Source organism: Aedes albopictus, chromosome 2 (assembly GCF_035046485.1).
Source record: "Aedes albopictus strain Foshan chromosome 2, AalbF5, whole genome shotgun sequence".
NCBI classification, from domain to species: Eukaryota; Metazoa; Arthropoda; class Insecta; order Diptera; family Culicidae; genus Aedes; species Aedes albopictus.
Window position 1 is genome coordinate 307698463 of NC_085137.1, and position 25851 is coordinate 307724313.

The 25851-nt window shown below is 40.4% G+C and overlaps 2 protein-coding genes across 2 annotated transcripts in view; one reads left to right on the plus strand and one right to left on the minus strand.

Moving 5' to 3' along the window:
• The window catches only part of LOC109428676 (zinc finger protein 888), a 40697-nt gene extending 30552 nt beyond the window's left edge, over window positions 1–10145 (minus strand). The window contains exons 1-2 of the mRNA XM_029879780.2: window positions 9882–10145; window positions 3885–4624 (exon numbers count right to left, since the gene is read on the minus strand). Coding sequence (XP_029735640.2) covers window positions 3885–4624; window positions 9882–10031 — 890 coding nt within the window. The 5' untranslated portion in view covers window positions 10032–10145. The remainder of the gene's footprint in view (window positions 1–3884; window positions 4625–9881) is intronic.
• Window positions 10146–12408: 2263 nt separating this feature from the next.
• On the plus strand, window positions 12409–25725 carry LOC109428674 (zinc finger protein 761). Its single transcript, XM_019704490.3, has 3 exons — window positions 12409–12922; window positions 12988–13769; window positions 24610–25725. The coding sequence occupies exons 1-3, from the start codon at window positions 12770–12772 to the stop codon at window positions 25703–25705; spliced, it is 2031 nt and encodes a 676-aa protein (XP_019560035.2). The 5' UTR covers window positions 12409–12769; the 3' UTR covers window positions 25706–25725.
• Window positions 25726–25851: the final 126 nt, after the last annotated feature.

Below are 25851 nucleotides of genomic sequence, written 5' to 3' on the forward strand. Positions count from 1 at the left end.
CAAATAGACAATCAGATAATTAGTGTTCTAATTAACTACTATACACAAGTTTTGATGTGATTGGAAGAATAATCGGGAGGTACGGTCTAGTTATATTTCTCAGTGAAAATTGTCAGTGACAGACAAATGAATGTAACGTGAGAAAATTTGTTCACTAAAATTAATTTTATTTTGATCCCTCAGTTGAGTATTTTCAAGATTCATGTTGAATTTCAATCAAGGAAAAGCTTTTATGAAGCGCTTCATATTTGATGGAGACTTAATTTAATGGGTTACACAGTCGCCATTTGAATGAAGAGAATGATATTCCGTGTAATATATTGTGGAGCTTAGAATTATTGTGGACAAGCGGGTGCCCCAGGAAGTAACTTGTGTTTTGTCTTTTGACATTCACCAAGTGATGACGCGACGACCGTTTGCACGCCTACTAGATTGCTTGATGGGCATTTGGCAGACCATGTGCTACCAGCGTTCATTGGAAGGCTAGTCGAGCAACAATGCTTATTCAATACCACACATCCTCCCTCTTCTCAGGAATTATTTCAATTTTTTTCGTTCATTTTTAAGATCAGCCTTCCACAGTTGTTCATGTTTTGATGTTGTGACTGTTTTATTTAATTTGTATTAACAGAATTGAGAATCGATGAGCACTGAGCTCTACCGTACACATATCTGCCATCAGCAAACTTTTACTGAATACCTACGCCCAGTAGTACATAATACAGTACTGTCATTAAACCAGACGTCGCACAACTGAGTCACTACACCACCATGCTCGAGATTTTTTTTTCATGGTGAAAGTTGTGCGCAGCCTTCGCATTCCAATCAGCATTCATCACCAAAAACTTGCAAAGCTTAGGTACTAAACAAATATGAAATTTCACTATCTATGACTACATTCCAAACCAAAATATGTAATCCGAGTCTCACAGTTCTTCCCTTAGGCGTATCTTTGCGTGTAATATGCTTAAACTGCAGCATCTTCTACACATGCCATACCGTCTATTTCTTCCGGTCAGATTCTAATGGAACAACAATTATACAACAAACAAAAATGTAGATGTTTCATCATCGTACCATACGATAGACCAATTCACCATGAAACAAAATTGGCTACAAACTTAATGGTCCGGTCATCCGGACACGCTGTGAACTATTTTTACTGTCGTCATGAGACAGAGTTTCTTACATAAACAAGGGTGCGGTCATCCGGACGCGCTGTGGACTGTTTTTACTGTCGCCATGAGACAGAGTTTCTTACAAAAGTAAGAGTGCGGTCATCCGGACGCGCTATGGACTGTTTTTACTGTCGCCATGAGACAGAGTTCCTTACAAAAGTAAGAGTGCGGTCATCCGGACGCGCTGTGGACTGTTTTTACTTTCTTACAAAAGCTTATTTTAACCTTCTAGGACGCGCGCCATCAAGCAACCGAAACTGCACGGCGCTCGCGCTGTATACGAAAAGCGAGGTTTTTTGGTAGTGTTGTATTTTTTACAACAGCGCGCGCGCTGAAGAGTTAAAACTAGTTGATTTTCTAATTTCACATATACTAAACATGGTCACGAAACTAAGACTGTCATTAACAAAAAAAAGAGCTGAAAACCCGCTACGCGTCTTACGTAAGATTAAATACATCGCGATATACTGATATGCTTAATGTCCATTGCAGCTACCATTACTAAACTACAAACACTTCAACTTCATACCAACTTTCCAACTTCCCGGACATTGTTCAGAAGCAATATAAAACAAATGCATGAGCAAAAAAAATCAGACTCGTGAACAACTCAAGAGTAGTACAGTACGAGTAAAATCACACTCAACTGACTTTCAAGAGCATGATGTTACGATGTGTTGGATTTTTTTTTCTCGCAATATGGTTTATGATGAAACCTTTTCCATTTCTGCCTGATTGTTGATCAGATTCTTTGGTGGGTTTTGAAAATCACTTCGACAGCATGAGCAGCAAAGGGGAAGTCACATAGTCGAAAATTTATCCACATTTTGCTTCAGCTATTTCAGCTATTTAGTCATACTTAAAAATAGCATACTATTCCAGCTGCTCAAACTCGCTGGCCTTGCAGTAAATATCAAATAAATAAAAAGGGAATCTCCAGAAGTTTGTGACACTTCAACACGTTGTTCTCATAAATAGTTTCTATTTTTTTTTGTCGTGTTCATTCGCACAGCCATGTTTAATTATTGTAATCTTTTATCCTAAATCAAATTTCTGTTATAATCATCTCGATAGGACTACAGATATAATGTAAGTCGTACTTTTTTTTTACTGTCGTAAATCGTATAACACGCATGTATATACTTACAGAACTGATTCAATTGGTAATCAAACCAAATGTTGTCATAGAAAACACAGAAATGCGTAAGAAAATCACAATACCCGAATGAAACTCTCTTTGTGTAAAACATACATTCAAGACCTTCTCTTCAGAAAAAATCGCAAAATCTCATATTTTCAAAGCTTTTGCTTATACTCTCACAAGCGACATTTTTTTTTTTGCATCGAAATCATGCATGAGGTGAATGTTGTGCTTGCTCTTTGTCAAGTGTTCTTTCTTTTGCTACTGTCTTTTGGCACGGCTTAAACCTATGCAGATTAATCTTATCGGTTTTGATATTTTTAATAAGAAAAACGTCAATTTCTTGTTTTTTTTCATACTACAAAATATTGACGATTATCTCAAACTGTTCGATTTTGCACCGCCGAGTAAAGGTATGAATCATTTTCACGCCACAATGCTTGTGAGTGATCTAGCATAATAATCTTTAGCGCATACAGATGTGCAAACTACACCAAGTTATTTTACACTGATAAGCATTCTTTGCAGCGAGTTTCGGCAGCATAAACATCGCCAAATTGACCACGCTACAGGACCCAAAAGTGAATGAATCAAGCAAACTTTTTTTGCAATTATATAACCGACAATAAAACATTCGTTTAAGGAGATCAATCTCCAGACAATTATCAAAACTCACCACTGCCTAGGCTGTTTGCTCTAGGCATCCGATTTTCCGGCACACTAATTTTCACTCACTTTTTCACACACACGCGAGGAAAACTTAACCGCACTCAAACAAACGAGCACTCTCATCCGGGTCTGCACCCGCTTGCCATCACAAAGAAGATTCGCTATTCTCCTGGCAGGATCGCCAAATGTGGAGCTTAGAATTATTGTGGACAAGCGGGTGCCCCAGGAAGTAACTTGTGTTTTGTCTTTTGACATTCACCAAGTGATGACGCGACGACCGTTTGCACGCCTACTAGATTGCTTGATGGGCATTTGGCAGACCATGTGCTACCAGCGTTCATTGGAAGGCTAGTCGAGCAACAATGCTTATTCAATACCACACATATATCACAATTCAAAAGAGCTGCGGTATGTTGCATGGTATGGAGAAACTGAATTGGGTACCAGACCAAGTCCCTGCTGGATGGCGCTAAATAGATGAGTGACAGACAATAGAATCGTCAATGTCGAAGGGCATAGTATGGAAACATTAATGCCCAACTAAATAATAAGCAGTGTTGATGAACCTACAAAAAAAAATACCAGGCGTTGTTAGTAATCCCAATTTTGCGTAAACCAAAAAAAAGGTTCGAAATAAATTGTTATAAAACAGAAAAAAAACAACAGTAGGTGGAAATATAGTTGCCACTGCCTTATAAAGGGTTAAGGACACTAAGCATTCAAGGAAATGAATAACCCAGAATCAGCTCCAAGGATATTTCATTTTGCATAGCTCTCGCTTCGCGCTGCTCTTCGCAAGCACAACAATAGGTACCAAGAATATGATGCAGTAACCCTACGACATTTCAAACGTTATTTTTTGTCCAGGACACTGAAACGGATATCTACTAACTTACGTTTCAAAAACTTGTTCACAAAGTGCACATTCGAAGCTCGCTGTTGTCTGTCCGTGAGATTCCAACAGATGAACCTTCAGAGTATAGTCTCGGCAAAACGTCTTATTGCACATGCTACAGCGCAGGCGTTCCTCTTTGGGCTTGTGTATTGCCACGTGGTACAACGCATGGCTGTGTTTGCCGAAAACCTGCCCACAAATTTTGCAATAAGTTCGATGCTTCGTCTTGGCGTGCTGCAAGCCTCGTCCAATTACCGGTTCACAGCCCTGGACAATGCACGGTCGCTTTTTGGTGTTAACCTCGGCTATCTTTTCCGGTGATTCATAGCTTTCTTCACCCACCTCAAACTTGAGCTGTAAATCACAGTTTTCATCTAGGACAGTCTCTTCTGTATATTCCATTGGTTCATTTAGCGCATCATCTTCTGCAGTATCGGAAGTTTCAGTCTTGATATTGATACCACAGGCTGGAAGAAGGTTTCTTCGCAGTTCTTGCATGATCTCTTCGGCGGTCGCATCCACCTGCTTAATCAAATTCAAACGGTGTAAACCGGAACGACATAGTCCAGATTTCAGTTGATTTTCGAGTGTTGTCAGGCTTCCGTATTGCTTTGCTTCAGCTATGGCGATCAGCATTTGGGTATTGGATATGGTTTCCGCCTGAAAGTGCAGGATATCATCTACTTTGCGTTGACAAGTGCGACATACTCTTTGTGGCAGATGTTCCTCAAGGTCATGGTTCTAGAAAAATTAACATGTTGATTATTATTAAAAGCTTTTTAACTCAAAACAGTATTGAATGCAAATAAATTATACATTATTTAATTATTAAACTGATTCAATTCGCATAACAGTTCCATCTCTACTGGGTCTCCATTCATAAAGGGGGAACTCTCATGCGAGTGGAAACAGTAAACTACAAATATATTGACAAAGCAAGTGCAATGCAGACATTATACAATTATAGTCTTAAAAAAACGAAAGTTATGAGCTTCTATCTATTTTGCGTTGAATTCAACGAATTTTCAATATTTTTGCATAAATAGAAAGCTAAATATATATAATATGTTTCGATCATCTGAACATAATTTTTGCATTAAATTAGTGAGATTCGAGATTTTTGTGATTAAATAAATACAATCTCCTTAAATTTGAGCAATAAGCCTATAGTATAGATGGTGTATAATAATTCCATGCAACACAAAAAAAACTAGCCGTTAGTTAGTATATTCTAAACTTATCAACAATTTGGATGACCTAGAACATCGCATCTGATATTTAAATTTTTGCTAAAGTTTTATAAGATTTACTGGACATGGTTGAATACATATATCGCAGCTTTGCATGTGAAACATTTATATTATACCCATTGACTCTCACATGTAAACTCAAGGGCAGTTTAGATAACCTATAGCACATCCAAACAAAAAGAAAACTTTCACAATCGTTTACCAATTTAATGTTTTCAAGCTCATAATCAATAGAAATATCACAGACAAACAGACGTAGCACTTTGAACGATTTTCTTAAAAATCTATCGCCCAGTTTACTCTATCACCAACTGGTGAACATGTTTCACAAACGACTGTGCTGTGCAGCAACTCCAGCACAGAATGCGCTAGAGTGAAACGTCAGAGGCGAAGAAAGACAATGCGTTGTGAAGGTGTCAACTTAGAATATTTTAAATGATGGTTTAAAGCGTGGTCGATGAAAACTTTGCTAGTGTTACCATCAGGGTACCAGATTCCGCTCATCTAAGGCCAGTTTTGCAGAAAAAGATCATCTGTCAAATGACTGGTAAGCCAATTTGTAATGTTTTTGCATTTTAAGTTAGTTTAATCTAAGTATGTACAATCAGATACAAAACAAGACTTACAGTCGTTGGGGGTGAGAATGGGTCAAAAAAGGATACTCAAAGATTGTTTTTTAAATAACAAATGCAGTTGAAGTCAGAATAACTTTTTATTTGGTATGTATACTCTTCTATATGGTAATGATAGTTTAGCAAGAAAGTGTCACATTATATGAATTATCTACTAAACTACAAATGATTGAAAATTGACCCAATCTCACCCCTTAGAGGGGGTGAGAATGGGTCAAAGTATTCGAAGTAGCCTATCTAAGAACACAAGTTAATTTTATTGATCATATCTAGTAAACCTACTTAAAATACAATGTAACCATAACGAATAAAAACTTAGGTTATTTTAAAAGATGATTCATCCACCCAAAACAATCGAAAAAATGGTTGAAATTTGATTAAATAAAGTTTGTATGTTGTATCGCCATTTTTAGCCACCATAATTCATCCTGATTTAAAGTTTCAACCTCCAGGAGAGGAGGGGGGATTACAATTAGGAAGAGGCGCATTGAAAGATTTATTGAAAAAAAAAAATGATATTTTTCGTCTACCGTCTGGTAATTTCACGATATTTCCTTAAAATTTAAAAAAATGAGTGGAGAAGAAAAACGCTATCAAGTCTATTTTGTGAGCTTACGATATTGCAGTACACTAAAGGTTAGCTGATGATCAGAGGAGCTGTCCAAACGCATGGGTTTATTGTTATAAATGATTTTAGGCACTAAACGTATGAACACACTCGCTTGACACTTCCTCGACATATTTTCGAAAAAATCGTGCTTTTATGGAGATACAGTAAACATGGCACCACTTTAACATCAAATGGGGACTGGATAACTAGTTGAGTTTTTAGTTAAGGTTATGTGCACTCGATAACTTGCTTGACCCAATCTCACCCCCATTCTTAATATTTAGACATAGGGTCGAAAATATTGGATTTTTGAATAAAAAGTGCATTGACAGCCCGCTTTTTTCGTTGCATCAACCAGGTAATACCTACAGCTAACCACTTCACTATGGGCCAGAAATCAAAATTTCGCGACAAAATTCAAAAAAGTTGGCATTTTTATAGATCAATCAATTTTGTTATATGTATGATTGTTTGGGCTATGTTTGATTGTATACCAACTGATTTGTTTGATTTGTAACAAAATTGTATCGTTTTTTGTATGGAGAAACTTCTTATAAGCGAAAATTCTCGATTTTAATAAATATTAAGAAAAATTTGATTTTTGGAGAAAAATGTGCCCAACAAATATTACGCCTACATTTCCTAACAGTAAATTTAGTATATTTTGCATATTTAATGCACAACTTGCGATGTCTTTAAGTTTAAATTAAAATTTTACAATATCCACTCAAATTTTATTGTGTTTTGCGGGAATTTGCGGGAAACCAAGATACAGTGATTTTAGTGCATGCGTTAATTTTGCACAACTAACACTGTGCTTCAATAACCATCTACTCTAAGATCTACTTTTGCCATTACGACGCAATCTCTTAATGGCTTGCGAAACAATACACATAGCAACAAACTACTATTATTCTGGAAGGTTTCGTTTCAGGTAAGACTGTGGTTGTAGGCGTTTAAATCAATACCACACACTTACTCAAAGTGCAAGTTTTGGTACATCAATTCGTGTGGTCAATTATGATTTTTAATAAGTTTTTGGTGAAAAAATCCGATGCTCAGGTATTTCAGATGTCCGGCATTTGGCCGAATGCCGCTTGGCCGAATTATGTTCAAAATAATTTAGAGAACCCATTTTACATTCTAGCTGCCAATTTGATCATCATTAATTTTTCCTTCTTCTTTCCTCCAATCATTGACTATTCTTTCTAGTTTTACAATTCAGGGATTAGTTGGCGTTGAAACTGTCAATATTTTATCAGAGATTTTTTTCTCCTTTTAATCATAGGCGATTATGTTGAGTTATACTGACGTGGCACGATCGTTTCATCTTCAGCCAAATGGCGTTCGGCCAAGTGACTCTTTCGGCGTTCGGCCAAGCGGCAATCACACAAATGACAGTCGGCCAAATGACTCGGAGCCGGTATTTGATCAATATGTAAATTACACTCGCTCTTCGTACATATGTATAAGTGGGATGGATATATTTGCGATCAATAGACAAATTTGATTTTCCTTGCAATATTCAAAATGCCGTGTCATTGATTGGCTCGGTAGCTAAGTCGGTAAAGCACTTGTGTAGCATATAACGGTCGTTAGTTGAAATCTCACTTGAGCTGTGGATTTGTTCCTAATTTCATTAATAATGTATCCATCTGTACATATGTATGTACGATGAGTTAATTTAAAATTCTAATAGATGACACGGATTGATATACCTAAACTTTGCACATTGAGTAAGTGTGTGGTCTTGATTTAAAAGTTTATAATCACATTTATTTCGAAACAAAATCTTCCACAATGGTAGTTGTTTGTTGCTATGTATATTGTTACGCAAGCCATAAAGTCATTGCGTCGTAATGGCAAGAGTGGATGATTATTGAAGCACAGCGTGAAATATTGTAAAATTAATGCAAGCACTAAAATCACTCTAACTTGGTTTCCCGCAAATTCCCGCAAAAAAGTCCGGAAGTATTCAAAAAAGAAGAGTCTAAGCTAGCATCCTAGACCGGTTGCATGTCGAATACGGTCGAATACTCCTACTTTCTGAACACATTGGCAAATAAACCGTAATATTTGAGTAAATATTATAAAATTTATTTTTAAACTTTAAAGTATCGCCGTTTGTGCACCAAATATGCAAAATATACCTAATTTACTTCTAGGAAATGTATGCGTTATACTTGTTGGGTACATTTTTTACTACAAATCACATTTTTTTAAATATTGGTTAAAATCCAGAATTTTCGCTTATAAGAAGTTTCTCCATACAAAAAACGATACAATTTTGTTACAAATCGTACAAATCAGTCGGTATATAATCAAACATAGCCCAAACAATCATACAAATATGAAAATTGATTGAACTTAGAAAAACAACTTTTTTGACTTTTGTCGCGAAATTTTGATTTCTGGCCCATAGTGCACTTTTAGGATCATTTATGGTTGGGTACTTGTGTAAAACATTACGAAGTAGAATTTTTTTCAGGGCGATTTACTAGTAGTTTCATCATATAAGTTTAGCCACAAATTTAACAAAAAGCGATTATTGCTAAACATTTCATTCTGCATCATGACGTGTAAAAACATCTTCTCTTTGAAATAATATAAAGTTATCAATATAAATTAGCGATATATCTATATATCTATATAACTATAGTTGATGAGCTATTTCCAAATTTATGTTTCTCCGTTTTGACCCAATCTCACCCCCCAGACCCATTGTCACCCCCATCGACGGTATGTAGAACTTTTTATAAAAGTATGATTTTATTACAATCTGTGTGACACCAAAGTGGTCCTAATTCCGCTCACGGACATATGGATGCAATCTTTTAAATAGACTTTTGCGGAAAAGTGAATTATTTTTGCAACTCTATGTTTTTACAATGTTTTTTTTTCTGTTCAACGGGAGTGTATAATAGTGATTAAATACACTGTGTACTAAAATCAACAGCTTTTACGATTTTCACGTATTTTTTTGCGTGAGCGGTTATTGGAATACATAAAATTTCCTACAGTTTTTTTTGGTCCAATAGCCGCTCAAAAAATTCTACTGTTTTGTTTTTAAAATTTATGTTATTTGGTAAATATTGCATAAAATGGCTTTGCTCTCATATAATTTATATTGTCCAAGAATATCAGCGACGAAAAGGGGGTATTTATGCGTGAAAACTTGATTTTTGCAACAGTGAGCGGCTATTGGGCCATGAGCGGCTACTGGTGCACTGACGGTACATCTCTTTGTCTGTGGAAATACGTTCACAAAACTGTATAATAGTGCTTACCCGACGTCTCCACTAGACCATTTTGCTGGACAGATGTGTCATGACAGAAATGTTCTCTCGCTGTTTGCATGGAAAGCGGCGGTGTTGATCATTTCTGTTACGTACGTACGTTTTCTCTTTCTGGCAGCAAAATGGCAAGACATTTCTGTCTAGTGGAGACGTGGGGTTAGAAAAACTCAGGCTCCACAGCGTTAAATTACAATGTTCAGCCTTTCATACCATTCGTCCATCCGAATCCCATCTATGGAGAAATTCGCGATAACTGATTCCGCTTCTCTCTTCAACCGCGTCCACCGGAAACGATTTTTGCTTTTCGACACTATTTAAACAAAAACGACAAACTTGTAACAAACGGACTGATGCATTCATATTTGAGTTTGAGTGTAAAACTTTTATAATAAAAATCTGAACTTGAACGAAGTGTTCGACTTTCTGATAGGTATTGACCAATCCAAATCCCTGTGTGGTAGTGGTTTGTGTTCAGATTTCCCGTGTTAATCTATCTGTAAGAACTTTGTAAACATCTTTTGTTCTCCCGTATATGGATAGGCTTGCATTAGGTTTAGTGAGACATTTTTTGGACAACTCAATTTACACAACAAGTTGTTTGATAGGTGTTGTGTATAAGTGCAGACGTTTTTCTTTCATTGTTACATATGTATTAGAGAAGGGAAAGATGTTACGGTGCGTTATAATCTATACACTCAAAAAAATTTACACGTCGGAGTGATGTGTTTTACATATAGATTTGCGCAAATTGTAAAACCAGTGAATATTGTCGCGCTTATCTTTTATTAGAGTCCTGCGGCGGTCGTACGCTCGCAAGGCATACCGCCGCATGACAGTCGCAAGCTTGGTCGCAAGGCAAAACAAAAGAAAAAGTGATCCCGCCAAAAACAAAAGCACGTGGGTTTCGCGAAGTGACAGATGTTTTTGAATGTATTTGTGACGAACGGCAAGAGTTGCTCAGTGGAATGAGTGTTTTTGCTGTCAAACCCCATATAGTGGAATTATATACTTTTAAATCTGTTGACGCTGTTATGATTAGTGACTGTCGCGCTGATATCAGAAGCCAGAGGCAGATAATCGCCATATTCTGATTTTTCTTGAGAGGCATAATATCACGTGTGAAACATATGGAATCACTAATATTATTGTTGCTCCGATATTAAACAATCCACACGACTCTTATGTGTACCTCACATGAAATTCAAATTAAATACATTTGGATTCTGATGGACTTACCAATGAATGTATATTTTCAATGTAGTTGAATTTGACGTGTAAATACATACAATCTTATTGAGCGGTACATACGTTTCGTGTGATGATGAACATGAATTTCATGTTATGCTGCCGATGTAGTCCTCCAGGCATAAATGCAATGTGAATTGCTTTTATTTCACGCGAACTCATAGTTTTACAATTACGATTTTAGTTTCGAATTTCAAATGATGTGTTAAAAAAATAATTTCAATACACATTTTCTGCTTTTCAAATTAAAATCGTAAAAGAAAAACCAAGAGGTCGCATGAAATATGAACACTTTGCTATAAAGACGACTTTGATACTCTGTATTGAATAAAACTCGAAGTTTGACATTTTTATATCAATTTATTTTGCTTCAATAGTTTACAAACATTTACTAAGATTTGCCTAAGATATGAAAAAAACTACATACTTATTCATTGATTTGATCTAAAAAACTCACCTTCGAGATTCCATCATTTGACGACAAGTTGTAATGATGATACGGACTGCACCTGGAGGCCAACCGGAACCGCAGCACTAAATATAGCACCGTTTTGTTTTCGATGGATGCCGCACGGAACCAAGCACGGAACTCTCCATAACTATTAGATGCTCCTCAAGAGCCCTTGTAGGAGCCTTGCTGGGACATGATTGTGCTACAAGCGTTACTGAATCGTCTTCTTGGTACCGGTTGAACTTTAGATTATGCGACCTAAAATCAAAATTGAGACAAATTTAAGTAAAAATCAACAAAAAGCAAAACACAAAAACTCACCTTTATTATATTTCTTCCGGTTCTAGTCCTATTTACGCGTTATTTTGCATAAAAAAGAAGCTTAATCCGGGGATAACATGTCACGACCACGTTCCGGCCATAATAAAAAACGTTTAATGGTTGACTGATGGGTCATGTGTAGGCTGACCAGATTTGTCCCGTTTAAATACGGGACACATTTTGTAAACTCAACAAAAAAGGAAATCAATGGCCAAAACCAGAACTGCATGTGGTTAATAATGCTATTTGAGCTGGAAAGAACAAATAATTGAGTCAAAAACGTTAACTATGCCCCAGAGACAAATGTTTGAAAATTTTGTTGTCCCGTTAAATACGGGACGGATGGTCAGCCTAGTCATGTGTCTCCAGTTATGAAATGCATTTGGAAGAACTAGTAACGCAAATTCGTTTGTGAAATCATTTCATTTTCAATTATATCACATACGACATTGTTATGTTTTGGCTACTGGATTCAGCTAAAGATAGAGCCATTTGAACGCCAAGTGTAGCACATATTATATTGCAGTGAATTACATTTAATTCAATGATGTAAGCTTTGCAGCCAAATCCATGTTATGAATCAGGGTTATATAATGTGTAGAAAGCATTCGAAGCATTGGAAAAACACATCAGACTAGCGTTGACGTTTTTGAATCAGCTCATAAGTCAAAACACATGAATCGATCGTGTCAATTTTTTCAGTGTAGGGGACAGGTGGCGAATATGAACCATTACTGAAGGTGTAGGCACGTGTAGGCGTGTAGGGTAAATAAAAAGCTTAATGTTAAATGTAGCTGATTATTGATGGTTTATGTGAATTGAAACGTATATAGATCCGAAGAATGAGACTATTTTTAAAATTTCGTAAAGAAATTATTAAAACATGAGGCCGTTATGGAGCATTATTTTATTTGACACCCATGCATATCATAGCTTGTGCGAAAATGTATGTGTGATTTGATTTCACATGATCCGAGTAGACCAAAACAAAAATTGCAAAATATTTACCTACATGGGTATTTACTATGGATAACAAGTAGCCGGGTAAACACTTTAAAAGTTATCAGTGCAAAATTTAGGGATGTATGATTTTCCAAATTTTCCATGGGTTTGTCGCATATGCTTCAAGTTAACACAGGATTGCAACATAAACGATCGTGCCAGGTTGGAATATGACAATCCTTGCACAACATATGAAGACTTGCTGAATGAACTTTATTTCCTTTCAACAGAAGTAAGTTTGTGACGAATTGCTAAACAATTATAAGTAAATTCTTTACTTCAAATTATTGCTTTTAGGAATATGCAAACGAGCTGCCTAAACATCTTTGTAAATCGTGTGCACATCGTTTGAAAGAAATTTCAAACTTTAGGCGACAGGCAATTCAAGTTTTAAAGTTTTCTATTGCTTTATTGAAGTTTAAGCAAACCAATGATTCGAAAACTATAGAGGATCTGTTCAAATCTGACGAATCTGATCAATTGCGACACGTGCTAAGTCGTTTGCACGTGATCGACAGCGAAGAGTTCACGATCGATGGTCTGATTCGAGATATCAAAAACAATTGTACGATCGACAACACAGAGGAAGAAGTCGTTTTTGAAGAAGTTACAGTTGACGTTGCAACGAATCTAAACTGCGAAACAATATCAGATGTTGAGTTATCCAACAATGAAGCAATTGAACAGGAATCCGAATCTGAAGAACCAACAAAGAAGACAAAACGAAAACAGAGATCGAAATCACGTAAAACAGTTATTCACAAGGATGGTCAAAAATTCAAATTATGCCCAATGGAAGGTTGCGGTGGAGAATATCTGATTGGGAATCGTGCGGCTTATCTGCAACATGAGAAGAATTTCCACCGATATGGATGTAACGTTTGTGGGCGAGTTTTAGCTTCGCGAACATCCTTTAACAACCATGTGCTGCTGCACGATGGCGAGCAGGCCAAAGTAAAGTGCGAATTTTGTGAGAGAACATTCACCACCAAAGGAAATATGATGGTCCACGTCAGAGAAGTGCATAATAACACCGGAATACACTTCAACTGCCAATACTGCGAGAAAGGTTTTATGGAGTAAGTGATATTTTAATCTTCTTTATTAGATTCCTGAGATCTATATGAAACACAGATGGTTTTGAAGCAATTCATGTGCCGAAGTTGAGAATCAAACCCATGACCGTACGTTTAAAAAATAGATCCCGGTACTTTCGTCCTTATCCTTGCAAAATTCGGCATACGGTTAAACTTCTGTGTTTCTTGAAAACTGTAAAGCAGTCTCATATCAACCCACCCAGATTTTTCATTCTACAGGAAAAGACAGGTCTGCTGATCCCGTTTTGCTCTACCGGATTCTATGCTGTGCTGCATATCCCAACTAACATTTATTGTGAATGTAAACGTCAACAAATCATCCTTAATACGGCTTGATGCTGAGTTACTGTGTTGTACATATGGATGGAAGTTTCTATGCAAGCCCTATACCAATGAATCTGGCGAACTTAATCAGCTTGTACATGCTGTGCGATCAGCTTCTATGCCACCTAGTCATAGCTCTTTGCTCGGCTCCTATGTAACCACTAACTGAATAACATCTTGAGAAGGCGCTTTTTCAGCCTTTTCGCAGTTGTTAATAATATTTTTACGGCATCCCCAAATAAAATGATTAAATATAATTAGGTTATGGATACCGTGACGCAATACATGTGGAACTGGAATTATCACTTTTAAAATTGAATAATTAAAGTACTTGCCGCTACTTGGAATCGAACTCCCGATCTCCGTATCCACTGGTCCCGATGATGTCCTCGCTGCCACACTGCTATATATAAATAACATAGAAAATAGCCCGTTTTGTTTTACTCCAGACAAGGCTTCATAAGTGTGCCACAAGAAACCTTACCCAACCTCATCTTGCTGTAAAAGCTTGTGAAACGTCAAACGCAATAATGTTAACATTGAACAAGCTGTGTGGTTGCGCCAACAGATTCTTCTTCACAGCTTCTAGCTGAAAGAGTGTTCTTTGAACGGCTACGAAGCGCTACTGTTTTGTGTTTTGGCAGCATTACAAAACATACTGTATAAAAGCAGCTGTTGTAGTGGCTGGGACTCTTACTCGATTTGCACATCTTCCGGCAAATCTTCCGGCATTGAATTAAAGTGCAATAAAAGCAACCCAAATAATTTCACAGCACATACATGGATAGCTGTAAAGAATTTGTGTAGTAGCTATATATCCCGCTTAAAGTTTGTTTTAACAATAATGTTACAGCTTCTAGCCGTAATGAAATCGTATAACGGCCTTTAAAGCGCTGCTGGTTTGGGGATTTGTCAGTATAATGAATTGTACTGTATAGTAGCAGCTGTTTTGTTAGTGGGGACTCCTATTCGATGTGTTCAAGTTTTCACATCTTCCGGGAAATCTCCCGGAGTTGGAATAGGGTGGAGTAAAGGCAGCCCCAGTGACAAGCAATGGATTTCTGAAAACCGAGTTTGGTAGCTGTATGGTGCTTGTTTTGCAGTCGTGTATTAGCTTATGATTTATATTTGACTAGCTTTCCTTTTATTCAGCGTTGACTGCTTTTACTCGATGGTTACACAACAGAAAGCAAATGACTGAAGCTTATAGCGCTGAAAATGTTAGTTGGGATGTACACTCCCGTTCAAAAGTTTGGGGTCACCCCCTCAAAAACATGTCATTTTTTTTAGGCCCATATCTCCGCCAATTTGCGTCCGATTTCAAAACCCTAGGTTTCATTCAAAAGATAATAAGTCAAAGAAACTTTGAACATGATTTAAAAGAAACTTTTTCAAAAAAATTTGTATGTAAACTTAACCCAAAGTTGCCAAATTTTATAAAAAATGAATATAAACTTACGGCAGTGTCGCTGGAAGTTGGGTCGACCAAATTTTAAGATGAGAGCGGTAATATGACTGATGCGGCGTGTTGCAGTGGACTGTAAAACTGCTTTTCTTCTCCAGGCTGCCTTGATTGCAGCGCGCCCGCCGGTCTCACCGATTCCCCAAGTGGATTCGGTGTATGGAAACTGCCATGCAGCGACCGACGGACCAGCGGCGAACTCCATAGGATGGGAAAACTATCTCCAAATAACTCTAGCCCTGAAAAGGACTCAACCGGACACGCAGACGACTGGCGGACCAAGGGAATTTCCGGCTCAGAGACAAACGACACACACACTGATTTTGTACTAATTCATTTTAATTTACTAATTACACTATGTACATAACTTTTCTTTCGGCCGTCGTCGGCCCACACTTTTCTTCTGCCGGGCTTGGCTCGCCGGCTTGACTTCTCTGCTGTTCACTACGAGATGCGTAATAATACTGATGCTCGCGCCACCAAGCAGCGCTTCTTTTCCTCTCGTCTTCGACGGCCGTCGTCGACGACGACGATGGTTTTTTCCTCCTTCTCAGCGTGGCGATTGGCTCTTTTTTGGGGGGTTTCCTTCATGCGAAGATTGCGTGCTTCTACCTCGGTTTGCTTGCTCTTTCTTCACGTGAACGATACATGCTCCTTTTTCAGTTCGCAGCGTTGCGGACTGAACATGCTGCCACCCGGGAAAAGAGTGACACTGGTGGCTCCTTGGAATCTTCGTCCTGATGTGTTGAACATAGTGGTTCTTCTTCGAGGATGGGCAGGGGTGCCAACTTGTGGATTGGCCGCTTGAAAACGCTGGTGCCCACACGAACGTCGACGACACGAGTGAGATCATCGGGACCTGGATAGGTTTTGACGATTCTACCCATTTTCCACTGTTGAGGTGGTACGTTATCTTCCTTCAACAGGACGATCATGTTAGGGACTACATTGACGTGCTTCTTCGTCCACTTCGAACGACATTGAAGCTCTACCAAATATTCTTTCGACCAGCGTTGCCAAAAATGCTGTCGAAGAAGCTGAATGTGCTGCCATTTTGACAGGCGGTTGATGGGGATGTCGTCAAGACTAGGCTCAGGGATAGCAGTTAAAGGTCTATTGATCATTAAATGGCCAGGGGTTAAAACGGTTGGGTCATTGGGGTCAGAGGAATGTGCAAAAAGAGGTCTAGAGTTTAGAATAGCCTCGATTTGACACAGCAAGGTCGCAAATTCCATTATTGTTAGAGAGGCGGACTGATAGACTTTCTTCAGAACAGACTTCACGCTTTTAACGCCCGCCTCCCATAGCCCTCCAAAGTGAGGCGCATTTGGGGGAATCGTGGTCCACTTAATCTCCTTGACTTGACAGTACTGTGATAGCTTACCGTTGGTTAGGTCAGACTTGAAGAGCTCGTACAACTCACGAAGCTCTGATCGCGCGCCGATGAAATTCGTTCCGTTGTCGCTATACACTTCCTCGGGTACTCCTCTTCTGGATACGAATCTTTGTAGTGCTGCCAAAAACGCTTCAGTGGATAGGTTCTCCACCACTTCCAAGTGCATTGCCTTCGAAACCATACAGACAAATACGCATATGTAGCCTTTCACTGGAGCTGCTTTCCTGGCGGTTTGCTTTATGTAGATAGGTCCAGCGAAGTCTACTCCAACTTTCAAAAACGTAGGTGCAGCGGTGATGCGATACGACGGAAAGTCTCCCATGAACTGCTCAGCAAGCTTCGGGCTTGATTTGAAGCAAATGATGCAACTTCTCGTCACCTTTCGTACCGTCGATCTGGCGTTCAGTATCCAGTAGCGCTCTCTTAGGGCTGTGATCACGCTACTCGGACCAGCATGCAGGTTTTCTCTATGTACCGCTGCGATGAGTCTTCTCGTTACGGGGTGCTTGTCCGGAACGATCCATTGATGCTTTACCTCGTATGCTAGTTTGCTGTGACGAATTCTACCTCCAACTCGTAGTAATCCGTCGTCCAAGAAAGGATTCAGATTGCCGATTCTCTTGCATGGCTCCCCCGCTTGCAGGCGATCGATTTCATCCTGAAGTTCGCTCCTCTGGATCGCTTGGATGATCCGCTTGTTTGCCTCCTTCAATTCAGAAATCGTGGGCGTCGTTGCAGTGCTTCGTTCACCAATCTTACGGCAGTTTTTGATGAACCTTAAAACGTAGGCGATGATCCTTTGTGTCTTCCGAAATAACTCAAACTTTGTCAATATCGGAAGCTCCTCGTATACAGTTGCCACGTTGACAGATACTGCCGGCTTCAGTTCAGGAATCTCTCCATCTTCCAGAGCTGCAGGAACTACTTCGTCATATGCTGCGCTGCACAGGAAAAACGGTCCATTCCACCATAGGTTGCTCGTCGCGAGCGCTTTCGCTGGCATGCCTCGCGATACAATATCTGCTGGGTTGTCTGCAGAGCGAACGTACTTCCAAACATGTTCACTTTCGCTTGTAATCTCGGCTACACGATTCCTCACGAATACTTGCAGGCAGTCCAACGGCTTGTTTAGCCACGCAATGACCACTTGGCTGTCGGACCACAGAGTAACCGGAACGTGTTCCAATTCCATTGCGTCAACCACTTTCTTAACCAATCGATGCAGGAGTAGAGCTGCCATCAGCTCCTTGCGCGGGATGGACATAGGCGTTATGGAACAGACTTTTGACTTGCTTGTAACTAAGCTCGAACTCGCAGTACCATCGGAATGCACCGACCGAAGGTACACACATGCTCCGTAGGCTGTATTTGACGCGTCTGCAAATCCATGGATTTCAATCCTTGCCGCTTCCTCCGAAATTACCCGCCGAGGAACTCGGAAGTCCTCTGCAAGTGGCAGCGCGTTCAAAAAATATCTCCAGTCGTCGAGTAGTTCTTCATCCAGCCGATCGTCCCAATCCATCTTGTTCTTCCACAGCTTCTGCATCAAAACCTTTGCGAGAACGATTACTGGTGACAACAGGCCGAGGGGATCGAAAAGCCTTGCTATAACTGACAGAACTTGCCGTTTTGTCGGTGCTGGATTGTTGCAGTCAGATTGGGCCCGGAACAGAAAATCATCTCCGACCGGATCCCACATAAGCCCAAGAGTCTTAATTACCTCATTGGCACTAGAGTCTTCAATCTTCACCAATTTATCTCGATCCTCCTCAGGAATAGAGTCCAGGAGTTGTTCATCGTTTGCGGCCCACTTGTGTAGATGAAAACCTCCGCGTTGCAATAGCGAAATCAACTCTCGTTGGAGGCCTCTCACTTCTACCAAATTGTTTCCACCAAAAAGTACGTTGTCCACGTAGAACATCTTCTTCACCAGCTCCGCTGCCAAAGGATATTCTGCTTCCTCATCGATTGCCAATTGATACAGCGCACGAATGGCCAGAAATGGTGCTGCAGCTGTACCGTACGTCACAGTTTGAAGCTCCAAGACTCGCAGTGGCTCGTTGGGCTTCTTCCTGTAGAAAATGCGTTGTAGCGGAGTATGGCACTTGTCCTTCAACACTTGCCGATACATATTAGCGATGTCAGCGCTTAGCACATACCGATACATACGAAACTTCAAAATGATCGTCAGCAAATCAGGTTGAATTGTAGGGCCAACCATCATCACGTCGTTCAATGCCATTCCACCAACCTTTGCCGATGCGTCAAACACGACGCGACACTTGGTAGTCGTATTCGACGGCTTGAGTACCGCGTGATGCGGTAGATACCATCTCTGCAAACCAACAGGATCTTCCGCTTCATGCACTTCCTTGCAATGTCCAAGCTGCTCGTATTCATCCACGAATTCGTCATACTGCTTCTTAATGTCCGGGTTCTTCTGCAATTTTGCCTCCAGTGCGTAGAATCTCCTCAGCGCCATTGGCCTCGAATCTCCAAGCTGGCTGATTGATTCCCGAAGTGGAAACTGTACTACGTATCGACCATCTTCATTTCGACGAACTGTAGACTGGAAATGCTGCTCACACTGTTCAGCTTCAGTCATCACGCACTTCTCACTGGAAACACTTTCCACTTCCCAAAACTTTTGCATCAGTTCGTTTAAAGAGTCACTTGATGGTGTTGCCACATTAGAGTTCACAATTGTTCCACAAAAAGCACTAGCATATTTTCCACCGATCAACCAGCCAAATTGCGAATCTTGGAGCGTGGGCAGATCTTCTGACAGCTTCAGACGACCAGACTTGAGCACATCGTCGTACCATTCCATTCCAATTAGCAAATCCACTTGTCCTGGACGGAAGAACGTAGGGTCTGCCAACTGAATTCCAGCGGGAATGTCCCATGTAGCAGCGTCAATCTCAAAGGTCGGCAGGTTCCCCGTTACCTTCGGCGAGACCAAGCAATCCAACTCCATCTTGAAACCATTATGCTTCGAACGAACCTCCACCCTCGCCCGTTGTCGAACGCTGGATCTGACGCTGTTGATTCCGGTAATTGGAATGTCGATTTCTTCTCGATCCACTTGCAGCTTTCCCAACATCGCCTCCGAGATGAAGTTGACCTGCGAACCACTGTCCAAAAGAGCGCGACATGATTGCGGTTTTCCATGTTTGTCCAAAATGTTGACCATTGCAGTCAGCAACAGCACTTGCGAAATTGGCTTCTCGACCACATTCGAAGCCACGGTGTTAGGTGTACTGCTACCCGGAACATTTGCGTTGTCTGGCTGCGCCGCTTGCTTTGGAACCTGCTGCTGATCTGTCACACTGGAATTGCTGGAACTTGAATTTTGCACTGAACCACCTTCTGTATGGAGCAGCGTATGATGCTTCCGCTTACACTTCGAACACGTCTTGCTCGATTTGCATTCTCCACTTATGTGACCACGTCGCAAGCAATTGAAGCACACCTGTTTATCACGCACCATCTTCAAGCGATCCTCCGTCGACAATCCGTTGAACGTAGAGCACTTGAACGCCAGATGGTCTCCTGCACAGAACTCACAGCTGCTTGATGACACCACGTTCACCTTCACGTTCGACGACTGCTTGCCGGACACGAGTCCTTTGACTGCACCACGCGCGGATTGTTTGACCTTACTATCACTAGTGGACTTTTGACAACGTTCAAGTACGGAAATGCGACCTTTCAGAAATTTGACAGTGTCCTCGTATTCAGGCAATTCCCCATGGGCGACCGAGGATTCCCACAATTTCTTTGTCTCATCGTCCAACGCATTGGATAAGATGTGCGTTACGATTGTATCTGATACCCCAGTAAAATCTAGACCCAAATGTTTCAAATTTTCGACATGACCAACACATGAATCGACCAACTCTCTTAACTCAGAGTGGCTTTCTTGTGACATTTTTCTCATGTTGAGTAGCCCAGAGATGTGATGATCAACCATTCGTCGCTTGTCTTCAAACCTTTCTGCTAAAATTTCCCATGCATGGTCATAATTGCCATCAGCGATGGTTTTTGCATCAATTATGCCAGCTGCGTCCCCAATTAGAGCCTTTTCCAAATGGTAGAGCTTAATTCGTGGCGGATCATTCGATCTATCGACCACGTCCCTAAACATGACCTTAAATTTTTCCCACTGCTCGTATTTGCCATCGAAATGCGGAATGGCACGAGGAAGCGACGGTTGAACCACAATCGGTTGTTGATTACGATTCGTTTGACTCAGCATCTCGATCCATGTTTCGAGAGCGAGGGAAATGTCGTCGTACAATGTTTCAAATTCAACGTACTTACAGTCTTGATCCTGTCTCTTTCTCGGTGGGCAGACCGCCATGATGCGTTCATGGTAGTCCGAAAACTCCTTGTAGGCAGCTTCCACTTTCTTCTGGTGCACCTTGACCTGCGGCAGCGTGATCTCCTCCTCTACGATTTGATCCATCATGTGCTTGACGCGTGTCAGCTTCGCCTTTGCTGAGCCACGCATGTGCACCAGCGCGTCGAACTCTTCCACTGCGTCGTCGTTGCTGGCGGCGGCGGAATTGCTACCACCACCTTCCATATTCTTCACAGGTGTACGCTTTGGCGGCATGATTCTTAATTAATCACTTGCACTAGCACTTTTGTCCAATGTTCATTAGCAGTTAATCACTTCACTCTTGTTCGATTGTCCAGTCTTCGCTTTGCTTCACTTTTTCCAACTTTTCTTGTGGTGTGTGTTTTTGTCTCCAAGCCAGCCACTCCACTCAATCACGCCCAGTCGCGATGCGTTCCAGCCAGCAGCGATGATGAACCAAACCATCCGGCTCGAAGGACCAAAACATGTTGCGGCGTGTTGCAGTGGACTGTAAAACTGCTTTTCTTCTCCAGGCTGCCTTGATTGCAGCGCGCCCGCCGGTCTCACCGATTCCCCAAGTGGATTCGGTGTATGGAAACTGCCATGCAGCGACCGACGGACCAGCGGCGAACTCCATAGGATGGGAAAACTATCTCCAAATAACTCTAGCCCTGAAAAGGACTCAACCGGACACGCAGGCGACTGGCGGACCAAGGGAATTTCCGGCTCAGAGACAAACGACACACACACTGATTTTGTACTAATTCATTTTAATTTACTAATTACACTATGTACATAACTTTTCTTTCGGCCGTCGTCGGCCCACACTTTTCTTCTGCCGGGCTTGGCTCGCCGGCTTGACTTCTCTGCTGTTGCTTCTGTTCACTACGAGATGCGTAATAATACTGATGCTCGCGCCACCAAGCAGCGCTTCTTTTCCTCTCGTCTTCGACGGCCGTCGTCGACGACGACGATGGTTTTTTCCTCCTTCTCAGCGTGGCGATTGGCTCTTTTTTGGGGGGTTTCCTTCATGCGAAGATTGCGTGCTTCTACCTCGGTTTGCTTGCTCTTTCTTCACGTGAACGATACATGCTCCTTTTTCAGTTCGCAGCGTTGCGGACTGAACAATGACCAATTTTCTATTAGCTTTCAACTGCTTTTTACAGAACTTAGCTAAAAAATCTAGAAAAAAAGTTATTAAGTAAATTAATCCTTGATATCATCGACCAAAAATTTGGGGTCACCCCTCAAAATGCTGTATCGGCCAAAAATTTGGGGTCACTATCGTAAAACATGGAAAAGTGATTTGTTGATATTGCTGGTTGCTTTCAAAGATGGATTTTTGATGCACTTCAGCTATCACACTATTTTTGTGCTCGGTTACGGTTGCCGACATCAACATCTTGAATTGGGTTTTTAAATTAAGAAAAATATATTGATTTTTCGATTTTATACGAAAGAGCACCTTTTTCTAAGCCACTATGATTTTTTTCAGATTTTTAGAACCTTATTTTGGCACCTAAAATCAATTTCAAAGACATTTTTTGAAATCACCTTTTGACAGCTGAGTAACTGTTTGACAGCTCCGCCCAGTACAAACTTCGACAAGGGGTGATTCGGCAAATCGCTCCCATACAAACTTCAAATTGATTTTTAAATAGGTTCCCGGGCTCCGAAATTCATGAAAATTTGGATTTCGGCTCAGTTTGACATGCAGATTCAGAATATCGAATTATCTCAACACCGTTAAAGAAGCCAATTCCACATTTCACAAACTTCTTCCATGAGAAGAAACGCACAAATCGCAAAACTGGCTGCTCGGCTCCGACTCTGGGTGAGAAAAAAGAGAGAAAGCCTAATCGGAGAGTTGGCAGATGGATGAGAATCAAAACAAAAGCGGGGAAGAATCAGGCGAATCACACACCACGTGCTAATCTTTGACATTTCTCGACGTCAAACTGCTGTCAGACAGCCCGATTGCACTTATCGTCACACTTTTCAACCATCACACTTTCATACTGTGCAGTCCAATTTGGTGCGAACTGTGCAATATCTTTGTCATCTTTCATTCAATTTTAATTCTTCTTGGCTTATTTGGAACACAATGAATGATACTTACTGCATAGACATTGAACCACACATATTTGTTGAAATTTACATACTAAAACTTAACGTAAAGTTGCCTTATTTTTTGAAACGTGGTAAAATGTGCTAACTTTACATAACATTTTTATATACAAAAATCGTTAAATACGTTAAGTTGAAGACATCAAACGTAAATTTAGTTAATTATCTTTGAAATGATCCAAAAAGAATTAAAATTGAACTACAGATGACGAAGATATGACCAAATCACTTTTCCATGTTTTACGAAAGTGACCCCAAACTTTTGGCCGATACATCATATTGAGGGGTGACCCAAACTTTTGGTCGATGATATCAAGAATTAATTTACTTAATACATTTTTTTCTAGATTTTTTAGCTAAGTTCTGTAAAAAGCAGTTGAAAGCTAATAGAAATTGGGTCATATTACCGCTCTCATCTTAAAATTTGGTCGACCCAACTTCCAGCGACACTGCCGTAAGTTTATATTCATTTTTTAGAAAATTTGGCAACTTTGGGTTAAGTTTACATACAAAATTTTTTGAAAAAGTTTTTTTTAGATCATGTTCAAAGTTTCTTTGACTTATTATCTTTTGAATGAAACCCTGGGGTTTGAAATCGGACGCAAATTGGCGGAGATATGGGCCTAAAAAAATGACATGTTTTTGAGAGGGTGACCCCAAACTTTTGAACGGGAGTGTAAATCGCATGAATGCCTGCACTGCGGTGTTATCCACCAAAACCTTTTTGCACTGAAACAAATCGTACCGTCGCATCCGCTTTGTTCAACTCATCTGGCGATCCTCCGATTGCATCAATAATAGTTGCTCTAAACGCTTTATCACGGTGCAACCATAAAAGTTACACCGGTAATAAAGACGGTGAAAGTGATTCCCATTTGATTAACCCACAACTTTTTCACCGTGAATTTGCAATGTGAAGTGACACTCATAATAAGGGACACAACATCCAGATGTCCTCCAGTGGGTCCTTGCCTAGCTCACTCTCTGAGATTCTTTTTCTTACCATTCGACAATCCTGAGGTGGTCCGTATTATTTTGAACTTCTTTGTTAGTGGGTTGGTCTAACGCTTAGTTTGTGTTTCATATTGATCAAGGTATTAACAAAATTATAGAACAGTGATTTTATACTACAAAATAAATATAATTCCAGACAAAAAGATCTCAATGCTCATCTTCACGACCACAACGTGTGCCAAATTTGTGATGAAACTTTTGCCGATCTTTCTGGTTGGATCAGCCATACTCGTAGGGAACATCCTGATACGTTATTCACCTGTGACCACTGCGATCATACATCATTGAGTCATGCCCTGCTGGATCGACATAAACGCATGAAACATTCCGAAAGTAGCAAAGAGCAAAAAACCCGAAGGTTCACCGTTTTTGCAATCAATAGCGCTTCATTTGACCAATGTCCTCAGTGCAATTTGCAATTTACCAGTGAAGAGTTCTTACTTCAGCACAACGATCAAGTCCATAACAAAACACAAACGGATAAGCATGATCGATCAACGATCAAGCGGAGAACTAAAGAAGAACGCGAGAAATTCGCTCTTCGATACAGTTGTGACATCTGTGGCAAAATGTATCGGTTCAAGAATTCTCTGTGGTCTCACAGGCACAAAGAACACAGCCTGGATCAAAAGACTGCCATATGCGACATGTGTGGTCAGAATTTCAAACACCATTCCTACCTCGCTGCTCACATAGCTAACATACACGCCACGGATTTTCCCTTCCGGTGCGAAAGTTGCCCCAAAGCTTACTCCCAAGCATATCTCCTCAAAGAGCACGCGAAATCGCACAACACTGAAAAGCGCCACAAGTGTCCGCACTGTGACTATCGAGCCAAGCAGTCCCATTTGGTGAAAGATCATGTCGTTCGGATGCACTCAACGGAACGCCCAGCCAAATGCGGCGAATGCGATCGAGCGTTTATCAACAATAGCGAACTGAAGAAGCACATGGCCGTGCACAGTGGGAAGATGCACTTCCAGTGCGACGAATGCGATCAAGTGTTTCGACGGAAGATGGATCTTGGGCGACACAAAGCCCGGATACATGAGGCGGCAAGTTTGGGCAAGAAGCGTAAATTGGATAAAACTTCGAATGGTGATGGGAGGGAACAGCTGGATAGTGTTCAAAAGGCGTTGTCAGTAGGTAAAAAGAGAACCGTTAGAAAGTCAGCAATCACAGGGAAGTCAGCGAAAACGCAACAAGAAACAAATAAAATAAACGTTTACTAGTATGTAACAATAGATAACAATAGGTCTTTATTTTTAATTAGCTGATCATATCACCTCAGTTATCGAGACCAGTGGGCGCCCAGGTAATCAAAAGTTCTAAACCAAAATAAAATACTCTGCCAAGTTCTACAAAATTCGGATAAAGC

Bases quoted from the DNA above. Each gene is read 5' to 3' on its own strand.
- LOC109428674 (XM_019704490.3), top strand. From the start codon at position 12,770: ATGTATGATTTTCCAAATTTTCCATGGGTTTGTCGCATATGCTTCAAG. The intron at 12,923-12,987 runs GTAAGTTTGTGA...TATTGCTTTTAG, and splicing joins TTTATTTCCTTTCAACAGAA to GAATATGCAAACGAGCTGCC. The intron at 13,770-24,609 runs GTAAGTGATATT...ATATAATTCCAG, and splicing joins TGCGAGAAAGGTTTTATGGA to ACAAAAAGATCTCAATGCTC.